At 36.3% G+C, this 17,519-nt stretch overlaps 1 protein-coding gene across 2 annotated transcripts in view; it reads left to right on the top strand.

Annotated features, from left to right (window-relative positions):
* DNAJC13 (DnaJ heat shock protein family (Hsp40) member C13) overlaps positions 1 to 17,519 on the top strand; it is a 124,875-nt gene that overhangs the window by 40,738 nt on the left and 66,618 nt on the right. For both annotated transcript variants that reach the window (XM_042956644.1, XM_007087386.2), the window contains exons 7-18: positions 1,597 to 1,803; positions 1,893 to 1,988; positions 2,358 to 2,449; positions 6,871 to 7,037; positions 7,142 to 7,221; positions 7,305 to 7,474; positions 8,330 to 8,429; positions 10,203 to 10,310; positions 11,164 to 11,319; positions 12,033 to 12,089; positions 14,128 to 14,249; positions 17,240 to 17,315. In XM_042956644.1, the coding sequence (XP_042812578.1) occupies positions 1,597 to 1,803; positions 1,893 to 1,988; positions 2,358 to 2,449; positions 6,871 to 7,037; positions 7,142 to 7,221; positions 7,305 to 7,474; positions 8,330 to 8,429; positions 10,203 to 10,310; positions 11,164 to 11,319; positions 12,033 to 12,089; positions 14,128 to 14,249; positions 17,240 to 17,315 (1,431 nt within the window). The remainder of the gene's footprint in view (positions 1 to 1,596; positions 1,804 to 1,892; positions 1,989 to 2,357; positions 2,450 to 6,870; positions 7,038 to 7,141; positions 7,222 to 7,304; positions 7,475 to 8,329; positions 8,430 to 10,202; positions 10,311 to 11,163; positions 11,320 to 12,032; positions 12,090 to 14,127; positions 14,250 to 17,239; positions 17,316 to 17,519) is intronic.

The raw sequence follows: 17,519 nt of genomic DNA, 5'->3' as shown, positions 1-17,519 counted from the left end.
TCCTTTCTCTTGAGAATTTAAATTTCTGTAGATATCTTAGTGGCCTGGGAACAGCTACTTTATGATTTAGTGTTCTATGGATAAATTATCCTTCTCTTGGTAGTAGAGCCAGGGCAAGCCTGGAACTTTTCGATAACACAAGAGGATAGGGTAGCAGAAGGGAATGATGATGGGGGAGGGGTGCTGAACTATTTGATTTACAAAATATGTCAGCTCTTCAGAGTTAGAGGCCTTTTTCCATCTTGGATTTCACCTTTGCCTGGGTGATGGGTACAATTCTGGTGTCCTTCATCTAGGAACACATATCTAGACATTTTGTTACCTTTGAGTCTAGACCCAAAAGATCTAGGCCCAAAGAGAAAATTAGGTTCCTTCCCCACCCTAGAGCAGCCTAAAGCCTGTTGTTGAAGTGCCATCCAAAGGCTTATCTTATCTCTTCCATGGACAGTGGAAATTTGTAATGATTAACCCCTTGGTGGAAACCATACCTAATTACAGGAGTGTAGCCTTGCAGACCTTAACGGGACAACTATATCACAGTAATTCAACTAAGCCTTACAGTGCGTGAGGTAAACATTAAGGATGAGAATTATCTGATACTCCTCAGTTACCAACAGTTTTTATTGCTTTCATGGCATCAAGTAGTTTTAATTTTAATCATCCATTTTCTAAGCATACTGTGCTTTTTAAAAGATGCTAGCTAAAATGAGTTAATTCACTGCAAATATGATACCATGACAGATTCATTTAGCAAACCTTTATCTGGTACCTTCTGCGTATATAGTAACTGTTATAAGCAGCTGGGAATAAAATCAGGGTTTAAGATTTTGTTTGTTTATTTTAAGTAATCTCTGCACCCAGTGTGGGACTTGAACTCACAACCCCGAGATCAAGAGTTGCCCACTCAACCGACTGAGCCAACCAGGCGCCCCTAAAATCAGGTTTTAAAACGTGATCTCAATCTGTTACTCAGCAGGGGAGGTATTGGCATATGGACAGGACAGTTCTTATTATTGCATGGCACTCTCCTGCCCTGTCCTTTGCAGCCCATTTAGCATTTTTGGCTTCCAGGACTCAAATGCAGATAGCAGTACCTTATCCTTACCTTTGTAAAGTACACTCTTGGAGGTTGATTTGTAATATCCATCAGCCAATGACTTGTAAACATAAACATTCCTCAAGGTGATCTTGCAAGAAAGCCCACTATATAAAAACATTAAATCAGAGCTACTTTCGTTGAAACTGGGAATCCTACCCACGTAGTACCCACTACCCCTACTGGACTTGGCTGGGGTCCCTGGGACCACTTTGGGAAGCCCCAGCATTCTGTTTTCCACATGATGATGGGAACCAGACCCTGAGAAGTTATGAAATAATTTCCATTCAGTTAGTTATTTGCAAGGTTCTGTATCCCAGACTTTGCTATTTTAATTTAGTGGTTCAAATATAACGCACTGCCTATTTACCTTTGATAAGATCCACTACCTTTTTTTTTCTTTAGAATTGCTACTTCAGTCTCTTTCTTGTGAATTGATTCAAAATGGTCACATTTTAGTTGTTTCAATCCTGACTTTTCAAATTTTAAAATCTGTGCAGCATTTATTTGCTTCAGAGCAAAGAGAAGAAATTATCAAAAGTGCAATAGATCATGCTGGCAACTACATAGGTATTTCATTGCGCATCAGAAAAGAACCTTTAGAATTTGAGCAGTATTTGAATCTTCGCTTTGGAAAATACAGCACTGATGAATCCATCACATCGTTAGCAGAGTTCATAGTCCAAAAAATATCACCTAGACATTCGGTAAGACTCTATATTAAAAATGATAATTTGTTCATCTGATTTTGACATTTTTTTAATAACTTTTTAATATGTTTAAATTTTGTTTAAAGGAGCCTGTAAAACGAGTTCTAGCACTTACAGAAACATGTTTAGTAGAACGTGATCCAGCAACATACAATATTGCAACTTTGAAGCCTTTAGGAGAAGTAAGTTTGACATTATTAGCTTTAATGAGGTTTCTTCCTGTTGATAATATAGGATAATATTCTATTTTAGTAATTTTTCATGTCCAACAAATGGAAAATACGGAGAATCTATTTAATTCTTCACATTATTGTATTTATTGTACTTAGAACAGTGATTGTTAGAAAATTTGTTTTCCAAGTATACAACGAATGAAACTTTTTATTCAGTAATGGTATGACAATTTGAGACTTTTAAGCAGCTCTTAAATTCTGATCCTGTAAACAATTTTTAAATACTGACTTTTGTAAGCTAAAAGGGTAGTCTGTAGTTCTAAGGAAATGTCATAAAACTAAATACCATTTGTTGAACTTGTTTTTTGTTTTCACTAGGTATTTGCATTGGTTTGTGATTCAGAAAATCCACAACTTTTTACCATTGAATTTATAAAAGGGCAAATACGGAAATATTCTTCAACAGAGAGGTATTTTTTTTTTTAATTCATCCAGCTTTTAATATCCTAGTATGTGCAAGGCAAAATATTCCATCAAAGAGGAAAAACAAAGTTATGATCTAGATCTTTAAAATCCTATAACTTAGGAAAGGCAGCATTATTTTGTTGCAGATTTAAAATGACCATTCACGATAAAGAAATTGTGGTTTATATACACAATGGAGTACTACATGGCAATGAGAAAGAATGAAATATGGCCCTTTGTAGCAACATGGATGGAACTGGAGAGTTGTGATGCTAAGTGAAATAAGCCATACAGAGAAAGACAGATACCATATGTTTTCACTCTTATGTGGAGCCTGAGAAACTTAACAGAAACCCATGGGGGAGGGGAAGGGGAAAAAAAAAAAAAAAAAAGAGGTTAGAGTGGGAGAAAGCCAAAGCATAGGAGACTCTTAAAAACTGAGAACAAACTGAGGGTTGATGGGGGATGGGAGGGAGGGGAGGGTGGGTGATGGGTATTGAGGAGGGCACCTTTTGGGATGAGCACTGGGTGTTGTATGGAAACCAATTTGACAATAAACTTCATATGTTGAAAAAATAATAATAAAAATAAAAAATAAAATGACCATTCACTGGGGTGCCTGGGTGGCTCAGTCGGTTAAGTGTCCGACTTCGGCTCAGGTCATGATCTCATGGTTCGTGAGTTCAAGCCCCACGTCGGGCTCTGTGCTGACAGCTCAGAGCCTGGAGCCTGTTTCAGATTCTGTGCCTCCCTCTCTCTCTCTGCCCCTCCCCCACTCATTCTCTGTCTCTCTTCATCTCTCAAAAATGAATAAATGTTAAAAAAAAATAAAGATCCCGTTTTCAAATTTCTAAAAAATAAAAATGGTGATTTGATTTTAAATGAAATGATGAAAATAAGGTGTATTTCTGTAACTTATGCTTTTAAATAAAGCATTTTAAAATAGCACCTTTCACTTTTCATTGTTAACTTGTTTGAATAACAGCAGCAAGTTACTTTAGATACACTTTTAAGTTAGGTTTTTGTAAGTTAGTATCATTAGTCTAGTTACTAATTTTCCAGTGGAATGAGCCTGATTATTTTTATATCACTGACTTGGCTGTTGATGTGAAAAGCTGTGAGATGCTATAGCTCATCAACTCCTGTGAGGTAAAGAATTTGAATGCTATCCTAGTGTGAATGACTAGAACTCTCTTCATATACTAAGCCATTGTCATGGTATTGGCAGCTTTTACATTCCAGGCAGTTCTTTTGTGCTGTTTAAAAAGGTTGAGACTGAATCTGTTTTTAAAGCATAGTTGAAATGGTTCTGGCACATTTTGCCACTGTTCAGAATGCAGCCTTATTGAAGTCCTGTCACTTCCTGTAGTATGACCAGTAACTCTTTCTTACTTTGGAAAGCTTTTGATCTAAGTTCAACAAAAATGACATTTTAAGCAAAAAGGTGGTATTTTTTCCTGTCCTGAATTCAAGGAAGAGAACTTCTGGGGGGAAAAAAAACTGCACATGTCCTAATCAGGGAAGGGATCTCAACATTTACAGTTTGTCATGTGCTTTATGTACATACATTGTTTTATCCTGATCCCTAGGAAGAAGATGCCATTATTCCCAATAAAGTTTATATGCAAAAAGTAAAACAGTTTGTGACTTTGGATTAGGACAAGGTTTCTTTCTTTCTGTTCTTTCTAAATGTTTATTTTGAGAGTGAGAGGGCGTAAGTGCAAGTGCATGCAAATGGGGGAGGGGCACAGAGAGACGAGAGAGAAAATCCCAACCAGGCTCCATGCTGTCAGCACAGAGCCCAATACAGGTCTCAGTCTTACAAATCATGAGATCATGACCTGAGCTGAAACCAAGAGTCGGACGCTTAACCAACTGAACCATCCAGGTGCTCTAGGAAAAGGTTTTTAGATATAGTTCCAAATACATAATTCATGAAAGTCTGATTAATTAGACTTTGTTAAAATTTAAAACTTTGACCCCATTAAGAAAAGGACAAGCAAGCCACAGACAGCGAGAAAATATTTGGAAAACATATAGGTAGCAAAAGACTTGCTTTTAGAATATATAAAGAACTCTTAACTCAATAGTAAAAAAACTAAAAACCCAAAAAATAAGTAGGCAAAATATTCAGATAGACCTCTCACCAGGGAAAATATGTGAATGGTAAATAAACACATAAAAAGACCATGATTCATTAAGGAAAAGTAAAACCACTACATATACAGTAAAATGGGTAATATCGAAAAAACTGGCAATGCTGATTGTCGGCAAGCATGTGGATTCTCCTACATTGCTGGTGGGAGAACATAAAGTCATAAACTTTTGAAAAATAGTTTGGCAATTTCTTAAACATAAAGTTATCATATGACCCAATGATTCTATTCTTAGGTGTCTACCTCAAGAGAAATGAAAACATATGACTGCATAAAAACTTGTATCTGAATGTTTATGATAACATTACTCCTAATAGCCAAGACTAGAAACAATTGATATATATATTACCTGGTGAATGAATAGGCAAACATGTTGAGTATCTACATGGTGGAAAACTATTCATCAATAGAAAGGACTGAACCTTAAAAATTTATGTAAAATGAGCAAGACCCATAACACTACATATTATTCTGTTTATTTGCATTTTTAAGAGACTATTTTTTAGAGCACTTTGAGGTTTATAGCAAAATTGAGCAGAAGGTACAGAGATTTCTCATATACTTCCTGGCAGAGCCTCCCCCATTACCAGCATCCCCTACCAGAATGATACATACGTTAAAATTGACTAACCTACAATTGTATAATTGGAACAAATGTATAATGACATTTATCTACTATTATAGTATCATACAGACTTTTCACCACCCTAAAAATGTCCACAGATCCTCTCTAGCAGTAAAAATACTTTGGATGAGGAAATCCTAATGCTCCACTAATTTCATCTCTCCCTCCCTCCTAAATCTTGACAGCCACTCATCGTTTTACTGTCTCCAAAGTTTTGCTTTTTCCATAGTGTCATAGTTGGAATTGTACAGTATGTAGCCTTTTCAGATTGGCTTCTTTCATTTTCTCCATGTCTTTTCATTCCTGGATAGCTCATTTCTTTTTAACACTTAATAATCCATTGTCTGGACATACCATGGTTTATTTATCCATTTGCTTACTGAAGGACCTCTTGTTGCTTCCATTAAAGCTGTTGTAAAAATCCGAGTGCTGGTTTTGTGTGGACGTAAGTTTTCATCCTTTGTGTAAATACTAAGGAGTATGATCACTGCATCATAGGGTAAGAGGATGTTGAGTTTTGTAAGAAACTGCCAAACTGTCTTTCAAAAGTGGCTGTGAATTTTATATTCCAATCAGCAGTGAATGAGAGTTCCTGTTGCTCCATATCCTCACCAGCATTTGGTATTGTCAGTGTTCAGTTTTGGCCATTCTAGTAAGTGCCTGGTGGTATCTCGCTGTTTCAGTTTGCATTTCCCTGATGACATATGTGTTGAGTATCTTTTCATATGATTATTTGCCATCTGTGTATTGTTTTTGGTGGGGTACATGTCTGTTAAGGACTTCGGATCATTTTTTAATTGAGTTCTTGGTCTTGTTGACTTTTAAGAGGTCTTTGTATATTTTGGATAATGGACCTTTATCAGATAGGGCTTTTATAAATATTTTTTCCCAGCCTGTAGCTTTCCTTTTCATTCTCTTGATGAAGTTATTTGAAAAGTCAAAACTACAGAGATAGAAAATAAGGAGTTGCCTGGATGCTGAGGAGTCTTTTGCAGATGGGTACATGAAAACTTTTTGGGGTGATGGAAGTATGCCACAGATGGATAGTTGCACAATTGAAAAAACTTGCTAAGATTTTATTTATTTATTTATTTATTTATTTATTTAGAGAGAAAGGGCACAAGTGAGCAAGGGGCAGAGAGAGAGAATCCCACAGGGGCTTGTGTTTTACTCAAAGCAGGACTCCTGTTTTACCCAAAGGGGGGCTTTACTCACTTAGAATGGGGCTTGAGCTCACCTGATGCGGGTCTTGAACTCATGAACTGTGAGATCATGACCTGAGCCAAAGTCAGGTGCTTAACGACTGAGCCACCCAGGTGCCCTTTACTAAGAATTCTTAAACTGTACATTTTAATTGGGTGAATTTTTGATTTGTAAGTTGTATCTTAGTGAAACTGTTTTTAAAAATCTTAGAACAAAAATGTTACAGCGCTTTAGTAACTTGTACAAGGTATGTGACCGCAAAGTGCAGAGCTAGCACTGGCACTCCAGGCTCTTTCGTAAAGCCCCATTTCTTTCGTGCTTCTTCTTCTACTTGAGTGCCCTCCCTGAACAGGTTACCTGCTGAAGGGCCTGTGCTGTGTTCTGAGTCAAAATTCCCTTTAATTATCAGTCCTAAAATCTTTTTATTTTTTACCTTGCTTAGAGATTCCTTATTAGCAAGTTTGTTGGATGGAGTAAGAGCCTCTGGTAACAGAGATGTTTGTGTAAAAATGACACCAACTCATAAAGGTCAGCGATGGGGGTTACTCAGCATGCCTGTCGATGAGGAAGTAGAGAGCCTTCATCTCAGATTTTTGGCCACACCTCCGAGTAAGTATTGATTTAAGTGTAATTGCATTTCCGTCCATCTGCTTAATAATTGAAAAGTTAAGAATGCATACCTCTAAATCTTTTTGAACCTTTTCATCTTACAGATGGCAACTTTGCAGATGCTGTATTCAGGTTCAACGCTAATATTTCATATAGTGGAGTTCTGCATGCAGTAACACAGGATGTAAGATGAATTGTATTTTAATTTGTTCATAGTCACTAACTTTTGGTATGGAAACTTTTTTGAAACATTCTTCCTTTACCTAGGGTCTCTTCTCAGAAAACAAAGAAAAACTGATCAATAATGCCATAACAGCATTATTGTCTCAAGAGGGAGATGTTGTTGCTTCAAATGCAGAACTTGAGAGTCAGTTCCAGGCTGTGAGGAGGCTTGTAGCTTCCAAAGCTGGTTTTCTGGCCTTCACTCAGCTTCCAAAGTAAGTTGCTTTGAACTTCTTATAGAGTATACGAACAAGTCAAAATAGCAAATGATCAAGTTTGTGTCTTTATATCTGTCTAAACCTGAAACTTTTTCATATGATGGTATGGTAGTTTTTAATCATGAGAAATTAAAAAGGAAAGGGCAGTGGTACTAAAGGGGGTGGATATTGTTCTCATACATACCTGTAATATTACTGACTCTTATTTTAGTGAATTTGAACAGGAAGTGAAATCCATTTTAGTTTTAATTAGTTAAAACAAAAAATCTTCCCCCCGCAAAGAACAAAACTTACGGGAGTGGATGTGTTCTGGAAGTGGAATTTAAAATAAGTACCTAGGGCACCGGGGTGGTTTAGCTGGTTAAGCATCCAACTCTTGATTTAGGCTCAGGTCTTGATCTGGTGGTTTGTGAGTTTAAGCCCTGCATCGGACTATGTGCTGACAGTGCAGAACCTACTTGAGATTCTCTCTCTCCCTCTCTCTCTGCCCCTCCCCCGCTCACACTCTCTCTCAAAATAAATAAATAAACTTAAAAAAATAAATATATACTTGCTGGGGTGCCTGGGTGGCTCAGTTGGTTGAGCATCTGACTCTTGAGCTTGGCTCAGGTCATGATTTCATGGTTAGTGGGATCAATCCCTGCATCAGGCTCTGTGCTAACATCACGGAGCCTGCTTGGGATACTCTCCCTGCCCCTTCCCCACTCTCTCTCTTTCTCTCTCAAAATAAAATATGTACTTGCTGAATGCAATAGAAACTTACAAAGACTTATTATGTCACATTTTAATGATAAAGTAATGCTCTGATACTGCTGTTATATGCTTGGGGGTTTTTTGTTGTTGTTCCACAAGGTTTCGGGAACGTCTAGGAGTGAAGGTAGTAAAAGCACTCAAGAGGAGCAACAATGGAGTAATCCATGCAGCTGTTGATATGCTCTGTGCCCTCATGTGTGTAAGTAGTATTTTTTAAAATCCATCTACTTAATGTCATTTTACTGGTTTTTCTTAAGTTGATTGATGGTTTAAATTTCCACAAACCTAGATTTCCTGGATTGTTCTCATAGCCATTTATTTATTCAAATAAATGTGATTTTTTTTTTTGTGGGTTTTGTGTGTGTGTGTGTGTGTGTGTGTTTGTTTTTTTGTGTTTTTTTTTTTTTTTTAGCATATCTTATAAACTGGCACTGTGCTATCTACTAGAAATAGAATTCCTTCCTTTCTTGAAATGGCTAACAGTCTAGTAAGGTAGGCTTGTATGTATAGTCTAACGTAGTAGAGGTTACCTGATCCCTAAAAAGCAGCACTCAGTTTTGGTTTTGTGGTGAGGAAAAGATAAAAGATTCTAGGCCACTCTTTCTGGAAGGTGTTACACTTGAACTCAATCTTAAAGGATAGACAGGTATTTTCCCTCTGTGAGCGGCTTTCCTGAGAAACGGGATAGCATATACAAAGGCATGTTTAGGATGAAGCGCATAATTGAAATGGCTGGGTCATAAAGCATGTATGGAGGTATGTGGGATTAGGAGTTAAAGTTAGAGATGTATTGCAGAGACAGTTATCAAAAGCCTTTTATATCAAAGAAGCTAGATTTATATTCTTTAGTAAGGAACAACCTGAAAGGTTTTTCAGCAGCGGAGTATAACATTAGGTTTGGACCTCTGAAAGCTGATTGATGGTATGTGGAGACTGCATTAGAGGTAAGGTTAGAGGCAGACTAAATATGTAAGAAATAAGATGGAGTAGGTTGGGGCTAAAGAAGGCACATTTGAAGGCTGAGGGCAAAGGTCTAACTTGGTGACAGTTTCTTTGGGAGGAGAAGCAATGAATTGTTCAGTGTAACTTGAAGTTCCTGATTAACTTCAATGTTGTATATAGTAGTGGGACTTTTATGTTTCATATAAAGTGCTGTAGGCAAGCTCAGTGGTATAGAATAAACCTAAGTAATCACTTACATAAAGTCTTACATTTATTCTTCAAAGTGAATTTTACTATCTTTACTACTCCGGGTAACTCCATTAAAAGAGTTAGTGGGATACCTAGAAAATAAACTGTGGTAGTGTGAAACACCTTGAGCTTTCATTACATATTAGGTTTTGGCTGTGTATCTTACATGAATTATCTCATTTAAGCTTCATAGTAGTCCTGTGAGCTGAGTGCCATTAATCCTACTTGATGACTGAGGAAAGGGAAACTTGGAGTTATAGCAATTAACCTTGCCTAAGGTCAGCTGTAGTCAGTAGCAAAGTTAGGATTGGATCTTTACTCCTAACCTTCATGTTAGAATCCGTTTTCCATTCTCCTTTATTCCACCAGTCAAAGGGACAAAGAAGTATTTGCTGCTCGTTTAGTACCTGCTTTTAAATGCTGTTTAAAAATATAGGTAAATAAATGCTAAGTTTTACCATTTCAAATTTAAATTATAAAATTGGGGGAGAAGAAATGGATGTCATATGCCTTTAAGGAGGAGACCTGGACTTTTGAGAGTGTGCCTTATATAGTACTCGCTACAGATACTCGGATTCATTATCTGCAAAGCCTCATCAGACCCTGGGGGAAATCATCACTTTTGCCTGTTTGTCTTATCACGAGTTTCCTTTCTGCCTTCAACCTTAAAGGCTATGGTTTTTAATTTTTTTTAGTATTTAATGAATACTCTCTATAAATGACTTCCGTGTGATGCCAGCATATGGGTTGCTCATGAATTATCACTGTTTTTAATCAATAGCCCATGCATGATGACTATGACTTAAGGCAAGAACAGCTGAACAAAGCTTCTCTTCTCTCTTCAAAGAAGTTTCTGGAAAACTTACTAGAGAAATTTAATTCCCATGTGGTAAGTTGTAATTAAATTTGTCTTAATGAGAAATACCATACATTATTGAAAGGTATTTCAGAAGTGCAGTTTGGACAGTTTTTTTTTTTTTATTTTTTTTTATTTTGAGAGAGAGGGAGAGAGAGTGCATGCATGGGAGTGGCCGAGAGGGAGAGAGAGAGAGAGCCCCCAAGCAGGGGGCTTGAACCCATGAACCGTGAGATCATGACCTGAGCCAAATCAAGAGTCGTACGCTTAACTGATTCAGCCACCCAGGTGACCTGGACAGTTTTTATTTAATTGGAGCTCCCAGCTTTGGTCAGTTGGTCATACACAGTTTGGTCAGCTTGGTCACTCACTAATAGTAAAATACTCTGTTTTAGGACTGTATCCATTCATCTGAAAAGAGTTGCAAAGACTTTAGATTTTTGCAGTGATATTCCAGGGTTTTTTGTTCTTTAATAATGTCATTATGAAATAAGCTGCTCTTAAAAATTAGTGACATCCTTACTCTTCAGTCACTGGTAACAGTTTTGGAGATGGGCAGTCTGTAACATTTCGAAGGAACAAATTTTCAGGGTTTTATAAGTTTTGTCAAAGATTACTTTTTATATGAATTCTATACATGTTAACCTTTATTATACGTGTTTGAGGAGTCTTGGTTATTCTCTTGAAATTGGACCAAATTTTAATTATTTTCCTTTTGAAATATGGTAAGCAGTGGATTTATTGCATTAGTAAAACAAATACTCCTTAGTCAAACTTTAAACCTCATGTTGAGGAATACTTTTAACATATAGACTAGCAGAAGCATGTTACTACTGTTTTGCTTGAAATTCTGCCCTAAGTCATGGTAATATGTTACTTGTTTCAGGATCATGGGACTGGTGCCCTAGTTATTAGTTCACTCTTGGACTTCCTTACTTTTGCCCTCTGTGCTCCATATAGTGAGACAACAGAAGGACAGCAGTTTGATATGCTCTTAGAGATGGTAGCATCCAATGGAAGAACCCTCTTCAAACTCTTTCAGGTGAGAGAGTTTGTTATCTTCTTTATCAGCTAACAGCTACTCTAAGAGAGACCCACTTAGAGTTTGGTTTTAAAATAATGGATGTGTGCTTCTGTAATAATGTTGATAAGCGAACACAGCCTAGTATGTTATCCTATTAAGGATATTTAAATTCTACAGATTTCTTGGTGTTTCATGTAGAGCTCTATCAATGGCTTTTGACCACTGTTTTGACCCTGTTGCCCATCTTTTCCATCTCAGGAGTGAGAAATGCATTTTTTTCTATGATAGGCCCAGAGTACCCTTTTCTTTATAAATTACCAAATAATAGGATGAGTTTTAGTAGAGCTGTTCATAAAGAGCTGAAAACATTGTTATTTCATATATTACAGTATTACGTATATGTGATGTGTTTCTATATACTTATATTTTTATTTCATATTAATTTGTATAATGTCAGTGTGTATCATTACATTTGATATTTATTCAAATAAGTATAATTATTCAAATAAGTACCAGCTGTTTCCTGCTGATGCTTTGATTTTCTTTAAAGCTATGTTGTAAGGATACCTAAAATTTTTAACCAAACTGTGATCTGACTTTCAGATGTATCCTTTACTAATTTTATGACTTATACCTTGAATAAAATTGTATATCCTCCTTAAAAGCAACAGCTAGCCATGTTGGAATGAAATTCTTTCATTCTGTGATTCTTTTTTCTCCCCATGTTAAAGCATCCTTCCATGGCAATTATCAAGGGAGCTGGATTGGTTATGAAGGCAATAATAGAGGTGAGAACAGCTTGGAACTTTGAAACTTACTTGAATGTTGATTGGCTGTTTTCATTGAAGCTGACAAAATTACCTTTCAGCCTGTTATGGGAAACATGCACTTTTTCTGGGTAAGAAAAGTAATTTTAAATCTTTATTCAGAAGTTAGTTTTAAACTACAGAAACAATCCTCAATATTAAACTAAGAGTTTGAAAGTTCTGAGGTAAGTGGGTTTAGGGCAAATAAATCTTTCTTGTTCCTATATTATTTGTGTTGTGTTTGTTTAAGAGAATTAAAAGTTAGCATTCTCCCTCTCTTGCTCTTTTTTTGGGGGGCATGGGAGATGATGGTATTGATGCTACTGAAATCTTTAGGTACTGAGGTTACATGGAAATCTGTTAATGGAGTTAGTTCATAGCAAAGTGGTGTTAAATAAGAATGGTAACAAATATAAGTTCCTCAGGCTAAAGTGCATTTGTAAGTGAGCTCTAGAGGTTAGTTTATGTTATTGGACAGACACAAGATATTGTTTCCCCAAGATAATTTCTTTAGCTTTCTGTGTTTTTTAGTAAACAAAATCATGGCTATGAATATCAACTTGCATACTGATGTTTACAATAACATCAGTTTAAGTGGCTTTGAATTCTTACTTTTTTGTCGTCATAGTAGTGGTTTGGATAAAATGTAAGAGTGCCCCTTTTATCAAAAACTCTCAGTGATTGTAACTCATAAATATAACATGTTGCTAAATAAAATGCACATAACTAGTATACCTCTAAGTAGATGTTAAAAAATTCTATATAGGTGTTATACATCAAAGGTTGTTTTCATTTTTAGTGGGTATATAAAGGCTGATTTTCTTCCTCTAGTTAATGGGTTGTTTCCAAAGTAAGTATCTCTCACAGAGCTGACAATAGCCAAGGACGGTTAAGACCACGAGACCAAACAAAAGTGTGTTCCTGACCCCCATCCACCAATATGTTGCCATTCATTCAGAAATACTTATTGAGGGCCATGTATAACCAAAATGTGGACTTAGGGCTTCAATATAAGCTACACATGTCCGTTTCATAGCCAGTGACTGGAGCTGGAGGTATCTATGTAAGGAACACCTTCTTTATTTACACTGAAATCCTGGCAAGTATCTTAAATTATTTTTTCTGGTTGTAAAGCAATATATGATTTTTGAAGAAACATTGGAGTTTATAGAAAAAATTCAAGGAACAAATAAATCGTTTGTATTTTTATCATCCTGAGGTAACTACTCTTAGCATTTTGGTAAGTTTTCTCTCAGACTGTAGTATTCAGAATTATATGTGTACATATACAAACCATGCACTGTATATATTTGTATTGATAGTGCTGTCAGAATGATACATGTACATATATATTCACACTATGTGAATATTTGTATACATACTGCATACTCAGTTGTACTATATACTTGTACTTTTTTTCACTAACATTGTGAGCATTCATGCTTTTCAACAGATTGTCTTAAATATCACACTGCTTACTTAATTCATAGTTCTGTGATTACCTTTGATCAGTAGTCCTGTCCTGTCATACTCTGTTGCCAAAATGAGCCCATATAAGCAAAGTAAAATCTAAGAATAAAAAGAACTACCCCAATTATCAATCATTCTTTAAAAAAAAAAATAACTGTGTTCACCATGAAAATGTATGTATTGTTAATAATAAAAGCAAGCCTGGTTTGTAGATGCCTTTGGTAGGAATTGCTGATTTCCCTGAGTTGCATTTCCCTTTCATGGGCTGATAAATACTCAGAGAATGAACCTAACTTTAATGTTAAATTAAGCAAAGCATAATTTATTGGATAAATGTACTTGTAAACATTTAAAACCTCACACCACAGTCAAATAATATTTTTTAAATTACTTGTATCACCTGTGTTGTTTTTGGGTAAAGTTGCATTTAAAATTTTTATTACGTTGTATACTGTATAATTTTACTTAGAGATGTAAAATTAGTTTTATAAAATTAGGATAGCTTGTTCTAGATTGCTGCTTTAGGGATCATCTCACCCTTTTTCCAAAGGAAGGTGACAAAGAAATTGCTACAAAAATGCAGGAGCTTGCCCTAAGTGAAGGTGCCTTACCTCGACACTTGCATACTGCGATGTTTACAATAAGCTCAGATCAGAGGATGCTTACAAATAGGTAGGTTAAATTTAATTTGCTGTAAATTAACTTGCTGCTTAGAAAATGGATTCAGATATTACATAAAACAGACTGAATAAGTATTTGGATTACACGAATGATTCATTATCTTTTGATTCACCTAGTTCTCCTTTTCCTTCCCTTATAGAAAGATTGTGCCCAGATGATCATTGTCCCTGCCCCTGGATAACTTGGGAGGGACCCATAGTCAAGGGCCCATAGTCAAGGGAGTAGAATATGAAAAATAGTGCCTAGAAGCTTATGGAACTAGAACCACATATCCAGGCCTTTTCTCTTTGTATTTCCTTCTGGCCATGATGTCAATTTGTAAATATCTTTGGTTAGGTACTCTACTTTAAGAATAAAACGGGCGCCTGGGTGGCGCAGTCGGTTAAGCGTCTGACTTCAGCCAGGTCACGATCTCACGGTACGTGAGTTCGAGCCCCGCGTCAGGCTCTGGGCTGATGGCTCAGAGCCTGGAGCCTGTTTCCGATTCTGTGTCTCCCTCTCTCTCTGTCCCTCCCCCATTCATGCTCTGTCTCTCTCTGTCCCAAAAAATAAAATAAACGTTGGAAAAAAAAAAAAAGAATAAAGAAAACAGTGGGGCTCCTGGGTGGCTCCTTCAGTTAGGCATCTGACTTCAGCTCAGGTCATGATCTCACGGTTCTCCTTTGTATTCTGTGTCTCCCTCTCTCTCTGCCCCTCCCCTGGCTCACAGTCTGTCTGTTTCTCTCTCTCTCTCTCTGTCAAAAATAAACATTAAAAAATGTTTTTTAAAGAATAAAGAAAACATTATCTAATCAGCCTAATGTAGGCCTATCCTAAATCTATTGGAGTTAAACAGTTTCCACTTTGGCAAATTCTTTTTTTATAATAATCATTTAAATATAAGGAAGCATATAAACCTATTCATTTATTCCAGGCCATGTGAATTCCATCCCTTTTAATCTTTCTTTATGATTCCTGATGTGTGACTCTTCAGATAACCTTAGCATACTATATTATGACTCATGATTCATTAGTTTAAAAAAAGATGTTTTTGATTATGTTCTTTTTGACTTTTTAAATGATAGCATAAATTTTCACTTAGGTTTACTTTATGATACCATAAATTTGCCTTTTTTGTCACCTATATTCAGTTATTGGATGCTTTGGTATGCTCCCTTGCCAGTAGTTTTCTGCTGTTAGTATTATAAGAAGCTGTCTGCATCCCTCAACTTATAAATGTTAGCCCCAAAAGTAGTCTTTTAGGGCTGAGAGGACAAAAAGATCTAAAAGAAAGATTATTTCCTTGGCATATTGCCTTTTTAGCGTTGCTAGATACCATCTTTCATTAAAATAGACACTATTTGATGTCTTATTCTATTAAACCCCTGTGTTAGATGTTTGCTTCTTGTGTTCCTCTTATTAATCAATTACATTCCCTACTGTGATCAGTTACACTAATGAAAAGCTATCAATTTATAATATAGATACCACTTGTTATTTGCATTGCTTTATTTTTTATTATATCTTTGCTATTATAAAATGTTATCCTGTTTATCCCTGATTAAAGCCTTGTTTAAGGAATCACTGATAATGATACCTACCTGATGCAAGTGAAGGAAAAAATAAGTGTAATTACTTCATTAGTAATTTCCAAATAGGCGCAGAAATGAACAGGTTTGTTTGTTTTTTTTTTTTAAGTTTATTTCTTTTTGAGAGAGCATGAACAGGGAAGGGGCGAGAGAAAGGGGGGGAGAGGGAGAGAGAGAGAGAGAGAGAGAATGAATGAATGAATCCCAAGCAGGCTCCACACTGTCAGCACAGAGCCTGACATGACTCGATCCCATGATCACAAGATCATGCGTAACCTGAGCTGAAACAAAATGTCAGACACTTAACTGAGCCCACAGGTGCCCCAGAAATGAACGTTTTAGTGGTGTTCATTTCTTTTGGTAACGTAACAAAGTGCAGTTTGGGTTTTTAAGCTTTTTTCTTCTGGGAATGTAACCTATTATAAATACATATGTCTGTAGGTTTGGTTATTTCACTCACAGGTTTCATGCCTATTCTTGAAGCACATGGCAATTTGAATCCCTGCGGAAGCACAGAAGGGTCAACCATGAAATATATTTTCTGCTTATGAGGAGCTTTTTAGCCTCATTAGGAGACAGATGTTATCATGAGGGTTAAGATTAATAAATGATTAAGTCATAAGTCAACATGGATCTTAGATTTCCACTTTGAACCAAAATATGTTTTTACCTCGAAGGTGGCATGATTAAGGGTGCCTGGGTGGCTCAGTCAGTTAAGTGTCTGACTTTGGCTCAGGTCATTAGCTCACAGCTCCTGAGTTTGAGCCCCACGTCGGGCTCTGTGCTGACGACAGCTCAGAGCCTGGAGCCTGCTTGGATTCTGTGTCTGTCCCTCTCTGCCCCTCCCCCACTTGTGCTCTGTGTCTCTCTCAAAAATAAACGTAAAAAAATTAAAGTGGCAAGAGTAGAATAATTTGCTCTGAATGCTTTGAGTCTTTGTCTAGGCTCCAAAACTGAAAATATTTTCTATCCCTGACCTTGCTAAAAAGGTTATATTAGAACATAGTTACTAACTTTTGCTCATGTTGAGATTTCCAAGGAATGCCAGAATGCTACATGATCACTGTTTTGGGACTTACTATGCAAACTAATTGTATCATCCAGTCTAATTGCTTTATTTATTGTCCCTGTCTTTAAATGAGGTAAGAACCTACTTCATGTTCAGGTCCATTGAAAATCAGGGAGTTGATCAAGGAAGCATTTTGATTGGAGAAAATTCTAAAACATTAGCAACATTTTGAATTACTGTCTGATTCACCTCTCCACATTGAAGTACTAACTTTAAATATTAACATCAGAATGATTTTTTTTTCCTGTAGCCATATTGCTTATATGATATTTTGTTCTTAAAAATTCCTTTCTATTCTAGCTGAGATAAAGCAGCAAACCTTTCTCAACGTCTGCTTTTTTCAGACAGCTAAGTAGACATTTAGTGGGACTCTGGACAGCTGATAACGTAACTGCGACAAACCTGTTGAAACGCATTTTGGTAAGTCTGTTGAATGACCAAGAAGATTTATGCATTCTTGTCCAATAAAATTTAATTGAGTAAGTTTATTTATACTGTTAAAGAATTTTTTTAGTCTGTTTTTTATTTAAAAGATGTTTATTGTAGAAGTTGTCACATAATAAATGCTAACCTCAATAGCTTAAATGATAGTATTTATTTGAGTTTGGAAGCTAAATTTTCTTT

This window comes from Panthera tigris, chromosome C2 (assembly GCF_018350195.1).
Source record: "Panthera tigris isolate Pti1 chromosome C2, P.tigris_Pti1_mat1.1, whole genome shotgun sequence".
NCBI classification, from domain to species: Eukaryota; Metazoa; Chordata; class Mammalia; order Carnivora; family Felidae; genus Panthera; species Panthera tigris.
Note: the sequence above shows the minus strand (reverse complement) of the source record. Positions and strands in the feature narration are given on the sequence as shown.